The sequence below is a fragment of the Cucurbita pepo genome, chromosome 12 (genome assembly GCF_057944985.1).
Source record: "Cucurbita pepo subsp. pepo isolate OVF chromosome 12, ASM5794498v1, whole genome shotgun sequence".
Lineage (NCBI taxonomy): Eukaryota > Viridiplantae > Streptophyta > Magnoliopsida > Cucurbitales > Cucurbitaceae > Cucurbita > Cucurbita pepo.
Window position 1 is genome coordinate 15321819 of NC_141809.1, and position 19716 is coordinate 15341534.

A 19716-nucleotide genomic window follows, 5' to 3' on the forward strand; every position below is an offset into this window, starting at 1 on the left:
CCGGAGCATCAGCATGACGCTCGCCATGATCATAATTTATCAAAGAAAACAATCTTCCCAAGTCGTCTTTTGTGAATAATAAAATATACCCCACAAAACATAGATGTTCTTAGATTTTCCCCAGATTTTTGTCTTTTTATCTTTCCTTATAATATATTATAAGAGCCCCATTCAATTCAACAGCACCACAGCAGGTCAAAGCTCCCTACCCAAGGATTGAGTAATAGAGACAAACAGGGTGTGTGTATCAATTTGGATAAGGAACACAAAAAGTTGTTGGAATATACAATCAGCCCCCTTCCAGAGACAACAGAGACCATCATGCATGCATCTATCTTACGTTTAACCTATAAACAAATTTCAATTTCAATTGCAATTCAACCTTAAAAATTTTCCATTAAAATAATGGAAAATCCTACAGAGTTCAGACAAAATCCCCCCTGCAAAGCTCATCCCCGACGGCTCAAAACACTAAAATTAGAGGAATCAATCAATTCATCTTCCCAGAAACTCCCCTCACCACATACGACAATTTCAACCTTCAAACATGGCTGACTTAGTTTCTAGTGTATTAAATTCACTTATAAATATAATAGATTTTCATTACCTCGTTGGCGGTTCTCCAATTTTGAAATCTAAATCTTTCCCCAGCTGCAGTTCTCTGTTGCACAGTGTTCATAATTATAACCAAAAAGAAGAAAAATGGAAGGAAAGAAAACAGGAAATGGAGGGAAGAGATCGACAAACGAAGCTCGTTACCGAGGGATACGGCGGCGTCCATGGGGGAAATTTGCGGCGGAGATTCGTGATCCGTCGAGGAACGGCGCTCGGCTGTGGTTAGGGACATTCGATACGGCGGAGGAAGCGGCGAGAGCGTACGATCAAGCGGCGTATGCGTTCAGAGGACATTTGGCGATTCTGAATTTTCCGAATGAGTACCAAAGTGGAAACCCTCATTTCGCGGCGGCGCCTTCTTCATCAGCGACGACGATCTCTTTCGCCGGCAATTACTCCGGCAACAATGCAAACTATCGATCAGGGGAAGTGATAGAGTTCGAGTATTTGGATAATGAACTCTTGGAGGAACTTTTGCAGTCGGAAGGAGAAGGATTTGATCGGAACAATTGAGGATGGTGGATTGGGAATGTTGATCGGTTTCAAATCTTTCAGTAATTTGATTATGTTTTTTGTTCAGCTGCACTAAATTTGTTGTTTGTTATTTGTTTGAAATTGTTAAAATAAAATAAATAAATAAATGATTTTCTTACTTCACTCCAAATTTCATATTCACCTAACACGACCAACAAAATCTCAACTTGCAAACTAATCCAAATTTTTTATTCGAAAACCTAAACCTAACCCGACCTCAACTTTTATGATTTGGATTGGGTAGTCTATGTCAGTCGGGTTCTCGGATCACATGAACACTTCTAACTGCATGTTGGGTAAAAGATTCATATATTTAACTCTGGATCGAGAGCTCGTGTTTTGTCCATTAAGATTCAAATTTTTGACACTGAATCAAAAGGAAATTCGATCTCAAACCTCTACTCGAAAAGTATATTTCTATAAATTTATACGATGACGTGGAATATCGAACATAGAAATAGAAGCAATGATTCGAAAGGAGGGGATGCACGAGGGGATCGTAAAAAGCTAATACTTTTCAAGGATGCTCAAATTGACCCCAGCCACCATCCCCAGATGGTGCTAAAAATGGCAAAACAAAAGAAAAATAAGAGACCCTTTATTAATTTCTTCTTCTCGACCAAATAAACAAGAGGAAATTCAAACCTTTGATTTTATGGATTTTATTAGGCTCGTTAAATTAAAATAAGAGAAATTTGAACTTAAAAAAGTTGAATTTGAGGGTTTGGTCGAACCCTTTAGGGTTCGATTAAGGAACAAAAAAGTTTGTTTCTTTTAAGAGGAACGAAGCTGCTACACCGTCTCGTTGTCTCTCTAAAATCTCTCTTATCTTCTATACAAGTTATTTTGTTTTTAATAATAAAAATATTAATTTTTAATCCAGAGTTAAACGAGTATTTTCACAAATTTTATTAACATGCATGAAAATAACAGTAGGAGTCGAGTCATTACAGTAGCTGAAGTGGACCATGAATGGTTGACCACAAATAATAATTATTTTTTAATTTTTTATTTACTTTCAAATTGAATATTTAACCAAAAAAAAAAAAAAAAAAAGTCATAGAAGAAAAAGAAAATTAAAATAATAATAATAATTTAAATTATTGTATGTTTGAATTGGGACCCACAAGTTATGAATTTGAATTCTAATGAATAATAAAGCTCTAATCCACGTGTGGGGTGACATTGTGATGACATAAACAATAAATTTATCATGAAAAACGGCATTAATGTTGAACGTGTGCTGTATCACAAAAATTTATTATTCAACGATGCTGATGCTACTCGAGTTCAAAAAATTAACCCAACCCAATTCGAAATCCTAATCTAACATAACCCAATCCTTGTAATTCGAGTTGGGTCGGTTCGAGTTCAATGTATACCTCTCATTTGAGTTCAGGTTCATATAGGTGTTCGTCCCAAATTGTTTTCGGACAACATGCATACACGACAGATTTTAATTTTTTTTAATGCTATTGACTATTTTGTTGATTATTCGGAGCGGAATGGTCGATTTAGAAATAACATTGACTCGGTTTTCTCCCAATATAAACACAAAGATAAACATAATTAAAAAATTTAAAATTATTTAGACAAATTTAAAACTTGGAAATATGTAGCAAAATTGGGAAATAATAGATTTAGCAAAAGCCGCTGAGAAAACGTCGACGTTTAATCCACCTTCGAGGCTTCGGTTCCTCAACCTGCATTGAGAGAAGGGTTTTGCAAAAACCTCGCAACAGCGCAGTAGATCATTCAGTTTCAGTGCCACAATGAGAAGAAACGCCTCAATTTCACTTCTTTTTCACTCCAATCGTATCAATCTCCGCTCACTTTCATCCCTCATTTCGCCGAAGTTCATTTCCGATCCTTCCCCTTCATATTCCTCCCCTGTTTCAGCTCCCCATCTCAATCCCTGCACCAAAAACCATGGATTGTTCTTCAAGTTCAACCGATTTCAAGCAAACCCATCTCGGAATTTGGAAACCCTTGTGGAGAAACGCCCTCAAATTTCTTCAAGACAGCGAAAATTCAAGGAGAAATCCGAGCTTGAGGAGGCTTTTGAATCTGCAAACACTGTTGATGAAATGGTCAAGGCGTTTAAGGACATGGAATCCACTTTTGAAGAGAGGGATCTCGGGTTGGCTTCCTTGAAAATCGGTCTGAAACTTGAGCAAGAAGATGAGGATCCTGAAAAGATTCTGGTTTATGCTACTAGAGCTTTGAAAGCCTTGGATAAAGATGATAATGGGAAACCTTCTTTACCTGTTGCTATGACTTTACAATTGTTGGGTTCTGTTAATTATAGCTTGAAAAGGTTTAGTGACAGCTTGGGGTACTTAAATAGGGCTAATAGGATTCTAGGTCAGTTAGAGGAGAGTGGCTTTAGTGCTGAGGGTATTAGGCCAGTGCTTCATGCTGTGCAACTTGAGTTGGCAAATGTTAAGACTGCAATGGGGCGGAGAGAAGAAGCTCTTGCTAATCTCAGGAAGTGTTTAGAGATCAAGGAGTTAACCTTGGAGAAGGATAGTCGAGAACTGGGGAAGGCGAATCGAGATTTGGCAGAAGCTTATGTTGCTATATTGAACTTCAAGGATGCTCTTCCCTTTTGTATGCAGGCATTGGAGATACACAAGAAGCAGTTGGGGCATAATTCAGTTGAAGTTGCTCATGATAGGAGGCTTCTTGGGGTGATTTATAGTGGGTTGGAAGAACATCAAAAGGCATTGGAGCAGAATGAATTGTCTCAGAAGGTTTTGAAGAACTGGGGCCTTAATTCTGATTTACTTCGTGCAGAAATCGATGCTGCTAATATGCAAATTGCGCTCGGTAGGTACGATGAGGCCATCAATACTCTTAAGGATGTTGTTCAGCATACCGAAAAAGACAGCGAAACTCAGGCAGTGGTGTTTATCTCAATGGGAAAAGTGTTGCATAATCAGGAAAAGTTTGCTGATGCAAAGAGATGTTTGGAGATTGCTACTCGAATTTTTGACAAGAAAGAAGCAGCTTCTCCAGTGGAAGCTGCTGAGGCGTATTCAGAAATATCAATGCAGTATGAGTCGATGAATGAGTTTGAAACTGCAATTTCTTTATTGAAAAGATCTCTAGCTTTGCTTGAGAAGCTTCCTCAAGAACAGCACTCAGAAGGTAGTGTTTCAGCTAGATTAGGGTGGTTGCTACTGTTGACTGGTAAAGTTCATGAAGCTATTCCATACTTGGAGGGTGCAGCAGAGACTTTGAAAGAGAGTTTTGGTTCCAAGCATTTTGGAGTTGGATATATATACAATAATCTTGGAGCGGCGTATTTGGAACTCGAGAGACCTCAATCGGCTGCGCAGATGTTCGCAATGGCAAAGGACATTATGGACGTATCACTTGGCCCCCATCACGCAGATTCCATTGAAGCCTGTCAGAATCTTGCAAAAGCATATGGCTCATTGGGAAGGTATGGTTACTTTCAAGTGTTTTACTCATTATCATTCTTTGACATCCTTATTGAGGTAGTTAGGTTTTATGGCATTGAGACACAGAACCATATGGATTAGGGAGATCCAAGTGTTTTGTATTGAATGGTAGAGTAGGAAACTGATCCATGTAATGTCTTCTGACCGGGTGTAGAAACCTCTTCTTAGTAGACGCATTTTAAAACCGTGAGGCTGATGGCGATACATAATGGGCCAAAGCGGACATTACCTACTAGCGATGGGTTTGGGCTGTTACAAATGGTATCAGAGTCAGACACCGGGTGGTGCGCCAACGAGGACGTTGAGCCCCCAAGGGGGGTGGATTGTGAGATCCCATATCGGTTGGAGAGGGGAACGAAACATTTCTTATAAGGGTGTGGAAACCTCTCCCTAGTAGATGTGTCTTAAAACCATGAGGCTAACAGCGATACGTAACAAGCTAAAACGAACAATATCTGTTAGCAGTGGGCTTGGACTGTTATAGGATTCTAATCGATTTTTGGGCTACCCAAACTAATAGGTTGATGTTGGAATTGAATTTCCTTCGAGAGTCACTTGAAAGACATGATAAATATCCTAGGAAGCACAAACAAGCTAAAAAACGTGTATGGATTAAATATAGTTTTTTAAATTTTGGACACGGCTGGATATTGCTTGGTCACGTCTCGAAAAAATATTTAACCTAAAAACTAGGAAGAATAGAGGTTTCCTTATAGAACCCTTATATCTTCATCAATCATAAAGAGTTAGGACGACGTCTTCTTTCTCTAGCCATAATCATCTCAACTTTTCTATATCTTTTAAGATTTCAAATATGTTTGATGATTTTACTTCTATGTTTATAGTGAAGTATATTTGTTTCTATGTTATGTTTGAACGAAAAAACGTGTCCCCAACGCGTTCATGTCCCTACTTTTTTTAGACATCGACATGTCACTGTGTCTGTCCCGTGTTTGTGTCTACATCCCATGTTTGTGTCTGTGCTTCTTGGTAGATATCTCACTACTATTTGGAATAGAATATTAAAGGGCAGAGGGCTTTCGCTGGTCCTGTTCTTGGTTTCTTTATCATTTGTTATGGAATGATGCAAAAACGTGCAGAAAGTTGTGGTTTTCTACCAATATTCATGTTAAACACCTTTGTTGGTTGCATCAATATATGATTATGCAGCAATTGGGGTAGTGGGGTCATTCTTGATCTCATTAATTTACTCTTTTTTTTTTTGTGTGTATTGGTGCCAGTTACGCCCTTGCAATTGAATTCCAAGAGCAAGTGGTTGATGCTTGGGAAGGCCATGGCTCAACTGCAGAAGACGAACTTAGAGAAGCGCAGCGAATGCTCGAACAATTGAAGAGGAAAGCACACGGTAAGTCGAAAATCGAGCTCTCGATGAAGGCCTTGCCCCTACCTCATTCCTCCACCTCTTCCAAAACTCTGCAGCCTGATATTCCCAGCAGTCAGAAACATCAATAGCCACAATATATCAAATCTGATAAGCTATTTTACGACTCCAGATAAATCGATAGATCGGATCAATCTTCTTGGTAAGTTTTACCGTATGAAAGCTCAGATACTTTCGGAAATACGTTCCTTTAAAGCCTCTGTCATCTTTTGTGCATAGCGGGAACGACCTTGAAATATAAGACCCTATGTTTTGCATGCATGTCTTTCTACCCTGCTAGGAAATGTATTCACTGAAAGCTATATCCCCGGGAAAGAGACGACTGCAGTAACTCGTAGAATTATCGAATCGGACGGGTGCTTTTTTTGAAACCAACTCCATAGTCCCATGTTCAGAGCTCTGCATGATGCTCACAACTCATAATTTTTGTTCTGAAGTATTGCTTTTGTTTGAACTCGTCATAATTTTTATAGATGTTATTTTTCGAATTTTTAAATAATGTTCCATAATAAAAGAAAATTTTTATTTTTATCTTGCATGTCTAATAATTTTATGAATTTTTTACTAAATTCAAAATTTTAAAAAAATAATACTATTAGGCATAAATGTGTTGTATACTAAGAAAATCTTTTCCTAATATCTAATATCTTAATTCTAAGGATGGAAAATTAATGGAAAATTAATTAATTAAACTCTTTAATAATCAATGCATTATTATTATTATATAAGTTGTGTCTACCAATATAATCAAAACGGAACTACCAATATAATCAAAACGGAATAAAATGACAATGATATATAGAAAAATATTCCATATCATATCCGAGCCCCTCGGCCATCCAATAACATATCAATAATATTCTGGAACTGTAAGATACAAAATTGGGCACGATAATTTGCTCTGGACTCCAAACCATGCTGGCATCTAAGAAAAGGAAATGACTTGAAAAAGAATATATAATGGGTGGAAAAATAAATAGGCCAATGGACACAAAGCCTCCACAATGTATGCACACAATATACAGAATTACACCAAGGAATGGAATATACTACCAACTAACACTTCTTCACATCAGAAACACATTGCATGCATGCAAGCAAGCAAGCATTGTTGCTAAGCGTCAATGGCGGTTCCCGTCCTAGCTTGCGAAATTCGATTGGCGTAAATTGTAACCAAACGTAGTTGAGTGCTGTTGAGTCCCTCCAAGTGTGGCAAAAATTGTTTCCCCAGCATTATGTAGATGTCAACAAGACAGAAGACAACAGTCTGCAGCAAATTGGCAGCGAATAGGCTATGTGAGATATGGATGGATGCCTTTTGTTATCTTATTTACTTTATAGGGAGGCAGGGCAAGGGGAGTATCATTCCTGTCGATGAATAAAAGAACGAAAAACAGTCGGCCATTACCTTTCTCACATCAGCACTCTGGTGTCCAAATGCTTCAAAGAGAGCAGGCAAAAAAGTGGGCAACTGTGTCATCAACTCTTCTTGTGACAGCCGACCGACAAGCTGAAAAACCAAGTAGCAGAAGGTAAGAATCCAAAACCAATGAATAACAGTAACTGCTGTGCAACAGTGCTCTGAAGTACGTGAGAATAGTTTATTGGATGAAAATTTGGAGAGGGAAATGGAGGCAGTTTTGAACCTCAAAACTACTATCTTATTTGTGTGTGTGTGTGCTTGGGTGGGCGGGGGCGGGGGCGGGGACAGGGGATAGGACAGGGGATATGCGTGTAACAAGAGTTTGTAACAAGGTTACTAAAGGAATAAACCTTTGTCAAGCAATTGATGCATGTAACAAGAGTTTTCTCATCCTCGGTAACCAACAGAGGAGTAATAACCTGCAAAATAAAGTACATGGCGCATGTTATACTAAATCTTAAGAGCTGAGTGAAAAAAAAAAAAAAAAAAAAAAAAAAAAAAAAAAAAAAATTAAACAGAACAATCAGTTAAAAACAAAATCTACATCTCTAGGGCTATTGTTTTCTCTTTCCCGATACATTATATTATCAATGAAATTGTGAAGGAATTGAAAATGAAGAACTATCCACAGGTGATATCCATGAAGAGAAAAATAGAATGCAAAGATACATACACTTAAGCATCTGAATGGATCATACTGAGATAACACAACAGTCAGGCAATGCTCTGCATCACTTGATACCTGAATAAAGGGTACAAGGAAGAGGAAGCAATTTTAGACGGGTAAAAACAGGCAAAAGAAGTTCCAGAATGCTAAGAGAAGTTACTTTGGGAATAATGTCCTTGGTAACATGAAGCAGTTTCTCAATAACGATCTCAACAGAATCTTCCATAGAGTCCCTCTGGAATTACAAATTGAAGGATAAAAATGAGAATACACTAAAGAAGGAAAAAATCATCCACAAAGTACTACGGAAATGTTGAATAGTTATGTTCAATAGCACAAATGCAGCATCCCATAAAGCATCAGAAAAATAATGTTCAACTTACCTGATTCTTAATCATTTCAGTTATCAATGAAAGAGCAAGCTCACGTACTGAGGAATCAGAATTATCAAACACCTCCAGTATCACTGTCAAAATTTGATTGAAGTACTGCAAGTGGAAAAACAAACTATGAGACGAAAATCGACCCATAGCAAAAGGAAGCAAAGCAAAACCATCAACCAAGTTTCGGGTCGTTGCATTTCAAGGCTGGAATCTGGGAAGAAATCTCGGCAGTGGCATAATGGGATTCTATATAAACTACGATTGATTTAGTTTTTTCATTTGATGGGAAACAAAGGAAAAAATATATTCATCAAAAGCAGAGAACACAGCCTAGAGGCTTTAGGGATGATGGATCCTTAAACACCATTCAGAGGGCAAAAAAGGGCCTCAGATTTAATTATGGAAAGGTTTGCTACATATGATAAGTTTAAAAAATAACAAATTTGTTAGAAGGGTTAATGAAAAAGCTAAGCCACACTTGCTCTTACAGAAGAACGCACATCTAGGTGTTAGGACTTCAATTCTTAAGTGAGGCGCCCTAGTTGGGCCTAAATAATGAATTCTACAACACAGCTCAGGGGATGACCCTCAATGTTCATGAACCTCAGCTAAATTCCCCCATCAAAAAGCTGATATTCACCCCCCCCCCCCCCAAAAAAAAAAAGAATATATATATATATTTAATAATTATTATTAAAATAAATATATAAAAAGGCACCACCAATTGTTTTGAGTTCTTCAAGAGAAAATATGAACTATCAATAGATCTAGAGTTGGACCATACCTTGGACCAAATGGACGGATCATTACTTATGGAAGTTTCAATTAACTGCTGAAGCGCACTGCATTTGCTTGCAGAAGGGCTTTCGCTATTGCCAGTACTGATCTGCAGAAAGAGGACAACATATATCATTTACCCATCATCCTTATCATCTCACATACCACCTAATGCAAGGATATAAAATTCTTAAAGCTAAAGTGAAATAAAATATCTAATGGATAAAAACATTAATTTGTAAAAACAAATCCATTCGTAGAGCAGTCACCAGGTGAAGAATTTGAGGAATGCTAGGGCCTGTATCCGCCATGGAGTTAACAGTTTTAGTTTTGTGTTGTTGAGATTCAAGTTCTAGTGAAGCCTCGTCATTGTATGCAGCATTTTCAGCAATTCTTAAGTGGTCGCTGTCAATCTCACCGTTGACCAAATGCAGGGAAGACAAATCATCGAAATTAACACTATTAGCATCATTTTCCACCAGATTTGTCCGTGATCCAAGGTTCGGATCAGTGGAATTTTCCAAATAATGCACATCTTTGGTTTTCACATTAATAACATCATTGCAGGAACCAGAATCAAAATTATGGTACAAATTCTCACAAACTTCGTCAGAAGTAGCAGCCTGACCAATGCTCCTCGTTACCAGGGTTGATTCCTGGTTCATATTCCACTTCATACCACTCTTGTCATCAAGAGAACCAGCTGAATATCTACCAAAAAATTGACTCTTTTTGGACATACTAACATACCCTTCCTCAGAAGATGTTCCAACCACATCAGATGGGTCATACAAGGACTTGGGTCGTTGACGTTCCTTCTTGTTCTGTAAGAAGTTCATCAAGTCCACCTCAATGCGAGGTGTATATTGTTTAAGAGCTCGCCTCAAGGAATTTTGTTCTTCAACTGATAGGCTAAGAATATAATTCAAGACAGCTGCTGGTTCAAAGTGTGAATAAACAGATATGATGCATGTAATGGCTGATTCCTTCAACTTGGTGTTTTTATCATAAACCAATGGTGTCAATTTAGCGAGCCATAACTTTAGGATGCCATTATTACTAAAGCCCTCAGAATTTACTACATGCTTGTTAAAAGAATTTATAGCAAACTCAATAACAGCCAGCTTTGCCTTTGGTGACCGCTGTTCATCCAAAGAACGGAGTAAAGCAGGTAAGAGAGAATCGGTACTATAAGTTTTACTAACAATTTCCAAAGTTGTCGAGCAGGGTTGCCTAACTAACTCCTTTGGGTCAATCAACCGAGAGAAAACATGGGGTAAGATCCTTTCCATATAGCTCTCAAATGGCTTTCGGCAGGTTGGAATTATATCAGCCAGTGTTGAAAGTGCAGCCTGTGCAACTTTATGGTGTGGGTCATCCAAGTGCTGGAAAAACAACTTCATTACCTTCTCAAAATTTTGAAGCACTTCCTGTATTCCTTTTGAACCCTGCTGCAGCAGAGACTGAAGATAATTAAAGGTGCCAACCCTAGTACACCAGTCAGAAGATGGGTTAAGTCCCTCACTAAGAGCATCACTGAGAGATGCTGGACTGTCAACGTAACTTGACATTTCTCCAAGTGGTAGCTGGCTATCATCAAAACTCCTACGCCTGGTTGCAGACATTCGCCCACCTGCATTCTTTCTCAACAGTGGTCTCTGGAAGTTGGGAATATAACTATTATGAGAATCCTTGTAACTCCCATCCCTATAAGATGCATCCAAGTAATGCTTCTCAATTTGTGGAGTAATATACCGCTTAGCCTCTCTAATATCATTATTCTCTTCAACGAAACCCCTTTCTTGGTGTCGATCAACAACCCGCTTTGCTGAGTACGATGAAAAAGTAGACAAAGGTTCGTTAGCCACATTGGTGCGATGTGACAATTTACCAGAACATTTGGAAGCTTGAATTTGACTGATGATATCAGATAAGCCCAATCCACCTTGACGGCTCCTAATTTTATTCGTATTTGACGCAGTTAGATCAGCTGCAGAAGAGTTACTGAAATGATTAGATGCGGGCAGAGCTTGAGGAAAAGGTGGATCACGAGATGATGGAGGGTCAACTCCTGCACTAGGGGAAGTAGAGGAAAATTTAGCCGCTCACACATATCAAATTTAGCTAGATGTTTCAAAACAGATAAGAGCAAGAATAAACCCAAGAGCTCAAGGGTGATTACGAAAACTAATTAACAGTAAATGTCATTGGGTACCTAGATCCAAACTCGATGATCGAAGATTTGGGTTGTGTTTCTCAGATAAATCCAAGCCTCTGAGCATGCTTTCAATTGCACTGACCTTCTGTTTGCTCGAATGCAACACACTCTCCAAACTACGTTCAGGACCATCACCAGAAGTCTTTGACTGAGACAGAATTCCAGAAGAGAGCGATGTCCCAGATGATAAACTTGAACTTCTATCCATAGCAACAATAGCAGAAGTTCCATATCCAGGTAAGCTTGAACCAGTAGATGGTTGAGAGTTGAGTGACATCATTGTACCTCTATCACGAACAGATGGAGAAGCATGTCGCCTATGTATACCCCCATCCTCTTCATTAATTAACTGGACGAAAGCTTGGAATTTAGACACTGGTACATTCAGTAATGGAATGTGTATCAAAACCTCTTTCAAATGAAAGTAGACCATACCCTTTGAATCACAAGGTCAAATGAGGAAAATAATCGTCTGGAACGCTCTGGCCAAGTTTTTGCAAACATCCTGTATAATACTCGTGCAGTGGCTCGAACCTATCAAGTAAATATACTACAAGTGAGGTGGTGATAAGAGTGAGATGAAATGGAATGTCATACCCACATGACTTCAGATATGTAGTAATGTAATGGCAGTTAAAATTTCTAATGTTCCAATATTTTAAATTGAACATAATTATAGAATTAAAGGAAAACAACAAAGGAGGGTCTAAGGATAAGGAGTGGCTATACCAATTTAAGTAATTAAGAAATTCAGACATGGCAGAGGCTATTATTAAATCTTTCTTTTTTTAGGAAAAATGAAACACTACAAAAAAATTGACCATCATTTCAAATGAACATACTTCAAAAGGCAAAAACAAATTCTCTCTACAAAGTAATGAAATTCAAATTCTTTTTTTAATAATTTACCTCACTCATTGCATCAGCAACACAGCACCTGATTAGATCCTCAAATAAATCAGCAGATCGCTGAATCTCAGGTGCATCAGGCCAGTGCTCAAGAATGAGAAGTGCATATTCACAACATCTATGATACAATAGACATAATAGAAATCAGGAGAATAAAGTTACTGTATGAGTTTCTGAAAAGTGAAGAAATTCTCACCGTGCACGTAGTACAGCATTTCGATCACTTTTTGCACTATCAGCTATGCGAGGAAGCACACGTGCAACTTTACAGTTACGCAGCATCTAGATGAAAAAGAAAATAAACCTACTTTAACCTTAGTTGATGGGGTTTCATAAAGACAGGAACATACCCATGTAGATAGCTGGTTTGTGATAATTTACTAATTTTTCCCCAATTATACAACCTATAGAACAGTAGATCGGACTGATTGTTCTTTTCCTAATAAGGACAACATAATAGTATCAAACACCACATCTCAAACCAGAAATGAAAAATCTAATACAATTGGTGACAACCAAAAGACATACCCTACTCACAAAACATAAAGCCCATGAAAAGAAGTTGAGCTACACAAAGGAGTTCCAGTCAAGTAAAATAGACAATGAGAACAATCACAAAAAGGCCTTGTCAAGAAAGTCCAAAGAGAAGTGCAGAATCTAACAAGAAACCAAACATCATTGGAAGACCTCTCCCAACCCCTGAATATTCTACTATTTCTCTCACTCCAATGAGCTCACAAAATAGCAAACACCCAGCCCTCCACAAAGAAGAAGCCCCTTCTCGTGGAAAGGCGAACAGAGAAGGAGATCCTCGAAAGTCACAGCAACCCTAAAAGCTGGAAAACAAAAACCAAACACCTCAAAGAATCAACTTCAAACAGCACTGGCATAATCACACATCCATAGTATATGACCAACATACTCTACCACCCTTTGGCAAAGAATACAACAGAGCAACCCAACCAACAAAGTTCCCCTTGTCAAGATTCAAACCAAGGTGTTACCTATTCTATGCAAACTTTGCCACACAAAGAACTCAACCTTCTTGAAAATATTCATCTTCCACACTGGGGGGGGGGGGGGGGGGGGGGGGGGGAAAGAAAAAGAACTACTTGACAAGGCATCAAACACCAAAAGAAAGAGAGGTAGGGAAAGCCTGTGAACGAACAACCAAACTGCAAAGACAAACATCTCTCCTTTCAGGGCTATACTGCAAATACAGAATTCCAAGGAAGAAAAGGCAAGTTCTCATAATGAGAGAATTGTAGCCACCGAGCGATTCCTCAAGGAGGACAACTAATAACTGGAGACCAATGGAGTAGAGGAATCTATCCTCTTACCACTTGTCCACCCAAAAGTAAGTATCTCCCGTTCACAAACGGGGAAAAGAAAGGAGCAAGGAAGTTCAGCAAAAATATCTTTCTACGAGTTTCTAGAAGTGCCTTTAACCCCACTAACAGTCCATTAAAAAGAGTGAGAACCATACTTGCTCATAGTAAACTTGTGCCATAAGACATCAAAATCATGATGGAATTGCGAAAGCCATTTATCCAAACGAGCCTGGTTCCTCGCCCTTACATTGCCTATCTCCTCAGTCCAGCGACCTAGACACTACTTTCACCTTACAAAGTTAGAACCTTTCGCCTAGTCAATCCCTCCAAACGAAAATCCCTCGGCTGATATTGCTAATCGTACTGGGGACTTTAAACAAGGACAAGAAATAAGTTGAAATTCCCTTCAAAATCAACTAGATAAGAAAAAACTCTTCCTCCAAGATACAAACCTCTTTCGAGTCTTACCGATGATGAAATACAAGAAGCATACGGGAGGGAGGAAGCTATCATTAGGACCCCAACCTTTTATTTATTATTTATTATTATTAATTTGTCAGCGAAACTATGTTACTGGGAAAACTATATTATCATGTATAGCTCATCAATAAATAATTTTATTTAAAATTTTCCTCTTCTCCCAATGTGAATTTCAAGTACTTCAATAAATTCATTATGAACCCTCCAAGTCAATTGTCAATGGAAATTGCTAATTGAGTGCAATGTGTTAGTTAGGTGTATATATATATGTGTGTGTGTGTGTGTGTGTGTGTGTAGTAAAGAATCAGTTTGTCTAGAAAAATGAAAGTATAAAAGGGCTCACAAAAACGGCAACCTAGGGAAAGAAGCCAAAACAACAATAAAGTTCTAACAAGACAAAAGAATACAAAAGGAGTAAAAGAGTAATGGTTAATAAAGAAATAACAATACCGTTTTTATGCAATTATCAGCGGATTCTGCAATTACAAGTACAGTAATAACAACCAGCTTGAAAAGGACCTGGAAACAAAGCAGACAACAAAAACAAATTAGGATTCCCAGCATGATAACAACAGTTTTACAAGATCTTTCACTTACTGGAATAAACATTTCAGCGCAGGCTTCAAAATCTCCCAAAAGTTCCTTGGACAAAAAGCATAACAAATGGCAAGCCTGAAATATGAAGTAGAATTGAGAGAAAGAAAAGCCATCGTTTTTAAGGGAAACGAGTATTTCACTGTATATGAAATAGTACAAAAAGAGGGAAGGAACGACTAACCCAATAATGGAATAACAAAAAATTCATCCATTTGAACGTTGCATTTACACCAGTAAAAAGCCAAAAAGAGATCCGTGCTTAAGGAGCCACAAGGAAAACTCACTAAAAACCCAGGAAATTACTAAACTTGTAATCTTCACCAGATAATGTTTCATATTCAACACACTAAACATGATATATTTATAAATAAAACAAATAGTTTCCCAACAACTATCGAAGCATACAAGAAAAAAATTAATACCACTTTGAATACACTAAATGTTAGTGTAACGACAATGGACAATAAACAACATAAATCATACACGAGATCTAGCGGCATCGGCACAAAAATTGAAATTTGGTTCATAATAAAACAAAACAAAAAAAAGATAAAAGTGCATTAGAAATCAATGGTTCAGACCTGTTTTACTATGCTAGATCTTCTATCAGATAATTGAGTACTGAGAGGTCCAACCATTTGTTTCAACAATCCCTTAAAACTTGGATAGTCAGCAGCTCCTATAAAAAAAATTAGAAAACATAAAATAAACATCATTCCAGAACACAAATGCATTGAGAACTCAGTTTCCGTTCCATCAAGCCTTCCCAAATGCCATAGATGGATAAAGAGAGAGTTCAGCCCATAAATAAGCTCAGGTAGCAGCAACAGTAGAACGATTGTGGCAATATAGCATCCTTTAAAACTGTAAGCATCCTTTAATACTGTAAACATCCTTTAAAAGAAGATTTATAAAGCATTTTATCACGAATTTTCCAACTTAACAAATTAAACATAATTGTGACTACTGTATTAATCAACATATGACATAATTGAATAATTTCATAAATGAAGAACTGCAATTTCATTGCAAAAGTAGATTTGTAACTTGCAAAATCACAGTTATGTCAACCCAACAAATTCAATGCATCCAAGCTACTATATCCATCAACATGTGACCTAATCCTACAGCGAGAGAAGAGAATAGTAAAACCTCCAGAAACAAGGCCCTCTACTCTCTGCATGGCTGCTATGCGAATAGACCAATCTTTTTCCGGAACAAGGATAGAAGCTATCTTCTCAATTTCTCTTATTAGCTCCTTCTCCGAATATACTTTTACAGGATCTACCTGCTTTTCAGTTACGTCACTTTCACCTGCACATGGCAGCAGTAACCTCCTAAGCGAAGTTAATTAAAAAATACCATAATCTAAGATTCTGGTTAGAAGGACCTGATTTCATCCATGATCTAAATTCCACCCAAAATATCTATTTTTTTTTTTTATTGACACACTAGATATCCGTTTCACAATGAAGTACACAATTAAAAATGTTGAAATCTGAGCATTCAAATGATCCTTCTACATACTGTCTTTTAATGAAAAACCAAGGAGAAATTTCAAAATGTTCCTTCTACTGTGGAAAAGAGTGTAGTAATAACCTCTTAAATTGAAGTAGATAACGGATTACCAAATAAAAATATTCAAACCGAATGTCATAGTCAGCATGCAGAATAATGTGAAGTATAATGGTGTAGTTAAGACAGATGATCTTCATTACCTCTAACACATATAAAATTGATATTCTTTTTTTATTTATTGAAAAACCATACTTTCATAGAGCGAATGAAAGGATATACAAAGGGCAATAGTTCAGAGGGAAAAAAAATCTAAAAGAAAGGACGCGAACAATTAAGAAAGATACATAGACGATGAGGCCAGACACCAGAAGAAACCATTAAACCTAGTTGTAGGCGAAAACCATCCCCCAAACCTCTCCTCACCCATAACATTCCTCCTATTCCTCACCAAATATTCCACAAAATAGCTAAAAAGAAATTCATCCACAATAGTTCTCCCTTATTCCTAAATGGAGGATGAAGCAAGACCACCTCCCCCATCAAGTGACAGGAACTAATAAGGGCAAGGAAGATAATGAAAGAAGTAAAAAATGCATACTAAATCAAGAAACAAAGTTGCATCTCCAAAATCTTGTGATCCAAACTCTTTGACGCGTCTTTATATAAAACACACCACTCTTTTGAAAGAATTTGTTACACCTTTATGAGATAGGATTCATAAAGAGCTTGTTATATATATATATATATATATATTTGTAAGAAACGGAGCTAGACTGTTCAAATAGAAAGAAAATGTTCCCATATCATTTGTTTTTACTAGAAAATTGAAATATAAACTAAAAACTGACCTCCAAAAAGAGAAACCTCTCTGTTAGAACTTTTAGCCTTTGGACTACTTTTCTTAGAGTTAATATTTACCGGCTTCATGTCTCCAACTGCAAAATTCCCTGTAAGTCCTTCCGAGGACCGAACTTGAGGCGTAATTTTTTCTAGACGGGCATTAATATCTTTCACCTATAGATAGATGATTATAAAAAATGATTATAGTAACGTCCATTTCCATAAATTACTTTACTACTTTAACTGAAATAGAATAAAACTTTCAGCTTCCAGCATTCCGTAATGAAAAAAGGACTAAAATCATCCTTATTACAAAAAGAGACAGGTGGGAAGAAGAGATAATGCTCGTAAAAAAAAAAACACTTACCATATAGGTAGGAAGGTGATGGCGCTGAAGCTCGTCACGCAACTGTGGTCCAGCCTGTGTATACATCTCCTGAAGAAAATAAATTTGAAGTCAAATCACTGAATTCAACAATAGATATAGCAACTGTCAACTGACACTATCCAGACATAAGCTTGAACCAGAATATTTCATCAATGGATTCTAACTACCTTGCATGAAAAGTTTAAAATTTTCAAAAGACACATGCAAATATAATGAGGAAATGTTGTGAAGTTATAAGAATTTCTAACAAAATACCCGTCGTTGCAATAGGTTCAATATTGCTAACCTCAATACAGACTATAGCTGCTTCCCTAACTCCGGGATTTGGATCATTCAACATCTGCAAAATCTGTAGAAAAAAACTTTTAGAAGTTCACTTACCAAATTAGAAATAATTTCATCCAGAGGAAAAGGTTTTATTTATTTATTTATTTATTTTCATTTTGTGTGTGGAAATTCAATTTTATACCGAAGGTAGTACAGCCCGCTGAAGTGTAAGCTCAGTTGATGCAAATAAACCAATGGCTGATGTAACAGTTCTTGCGAACTCTTCTCGTATTCTCCAGCTCTTATGTGACCACGCATAAGAGCCAGCTCTTTCAACAATGATTGTCGGTGAAGAAATCTGCATATAGCAACAGTTATTAGGTTTGGTGTGTGCGTTTTTTTTCCCCCTTTCTGCAGGATCATATGAAGAAGACAAGAATTCACAAGCGGCAATGGCTCCTTCATATAATTCAGAATGTTTAGGGGGCGCATCCACCCCCCATCCCCACATAAAAAAGGAAAAACAAAACGTTCACTAAGATAATGGCCACCTGAAACTATCGGGTTGCCATCAGAAAGATACGTCAAAGTTAGTATTCTATGGTCATATGACCATGTTTGCAACCTACTTCTGAACAATAAGGAAAGGCAGAGATTGATACAGGCTATTCAAACTTCGAAGACTTTGTCGACTACCAATATCATAAAGTTCATAAGACATAGTCGGCAATCAGAATTAATGGGAAAGATATTGTTTAATGAATTTGCAGTCGAACATATTTTGTAATGCTTGGGTTTTAAACATCGATAAAGCTGGGTCTACTGAGTAATCGAAGGCCGAGAAAAGATAAGAACTCGATACCCAACAAACAAAGACAATATCATAACCCTTCCTAGAAAATAACCATCACGACCGGATTAAACGTCATTTCAATAGACACATGCACAAAAATATCTAAGTAGTTGTGAATAGGGGAGAAAAAATATCGACCAAATGCCGAAGAAAGAACTAAGTCGAGTCCAAGTCATTAGAATTCAATCAAATTCAAGCAACTCAGAGCATTAATTCGGATTCATTGGCCACATAAACAGCAAGAAATGCTAGCATTGAGAATCCGCAGGCATTAAAGGCTCATCCAGTACCTCCATCAGAGTGAGCAAGAGCCTCCTGGCGGCTTCTCTCACAGGCTGCTTGGCATCACCCAACCGCTCGACGACGGCAGGGACAAGGGCATTAAAATGAAGCTTGAGATGCTCGCCAGAGAGCACAGCAGCAGAAGCCAAAGCCTGGAGAGCACCCTGGGAAACCCTAAAGTTGTTATCTTTGAGAAGATCGAGGCAGCAATCAACCAAGGCCGTAGTCTCAGCAGAATTCAAGCTCTTCCTGGAAGCTTCAAGAAGTTCATAGAGGCGTTCGACACCAGCCATGCGCTCTTTGGTGTCCTTGGCACGAGCCAGTTCCAATGCTTCCTCCATATCTGGGGTTGGTGAGCACGGATCCGACAGGCCAAAAGTCAGATCTGAACAAGAAACAGCAGAATTGGATGCGGATTCAGAGAAAAGAGGAAGAATTGCATGAAGTAGAGAGCATAAAGTAGGAAGTGAAGCCGCCACGCCAAGTAGCGGAGACAGAGTTCGAGCGGAAACGATGGAAGAGAAATTGAATGGGGAATCGAATCGCCGCAAAATTAAGGAAGCGCAGACAAATTTCACCAACTGGCTCAGCTTCCGCAGACGAGAGAAGTGGGGAAGAAGAAGAAGAGGAAGAAGAACAGTGGGAGTGAAGATTTGATGGAGGAAAGTGACTGTGGAGGGTGAGAGAGTGAAGAAATCCAAACTGAAATTAAAAAATTAGCATTCCATTTGCTTCTAATTTACGATTTCAACCACCTCCGCCCCA

The 19716-nt window shown here is 37.9% G+C and overlaps 2 protein-coding genes and 1 pseudogene across 4 annotated transcripts; 2 read left to right on the top strand and 1 right to left on the bottom strand.

Annotated features, from left to right (window-relative positions):
- Positions 1 to 607: 607 nt before the first annotated feature.
- LOC147790055 (ethylene-responsive transcription factor ERF098 pseudogene) lies at positions 608 to 1267 on the top strand (annotated as a pseudogene).
- Positions 1268 to 2822: 1555 nt separating this feature from the next.
- Positions 2823 to 6549, top strand: LOC111807576 (Tetratricopeptide repeat (TPR)-like superfamily protein). The gene is made up of 2 exons (XM_023693357.2): positions 2823 to 4597; positions 5858 to 6549. The coding sequence occupies exons 1-2, from the start codon at positions 2922 to 2924 to the stop codon at positions 6087 to 6089; spliced, it is 1908 nt and encodes a 635-aa protein (XP_023549125.2). The 5' UTR covers positions 2823 to 2921; the 3' UTR covers positions 6090 to 6549.
- Positions 6550 to 6815: 266 nt separating this feature from the next.
- Positions 6816 to 19667, bottom strand: CLASP (CLIP-associated protein). Of its 3 annotated transcripts, XM_023691705.2 has the most exons (21): positions 18960 to 19666; positions 18019 to 18174; positions 17836 to 17898; positions 17529 to 17597; positions 17170 to 17335; positions 15956 to 16117; positions 15385 to 15482; positions 14804 to 14878; positions 14657 to 14725; positions 12592 to 12677; positions 12396 to 12513; positions 11922 to 12020; positions 11484 to 11835; positions 9538 to 11339; positions 9276 to 9377; positions 8492 to 8596; positions 8269 to 8343; positions 8115 to 8183; positions 7792 to 7860; positions 7427 to 7528; positions 6816 to 7285 (listed from the first exon to the last, which is right to left on the bottom strand). In XM_023691705.2, exons 1-21 carry the CDS (start codon positions 19290 to 19292, stop codon positions 7133 to 7135), a joined length of 4323 nt encoding a protein of 1440 aa, XP_023547473.2. In that variant the 5' UTR covers positions 19293 to 19666; the 3' UTR covers positions 6816 to 7132. The 3 variants fall into 3 exon arrangements, with proteins under 3 accessions (XP_023547473.2, XP_086985189.1, XP_086985190.1); XM_087129063.1 differs by having other exon boundaries at positions 9538 to 11258; positions 14657 to 14878; positions 18960 to 19667; XM_087129064.1 differs by having other exon boundaries at positions 14657 to 14878; positions 18960 to 19653.
- Between the last annotated feature and the right edge of the window lie 49 nt (positions 19668 to 19716).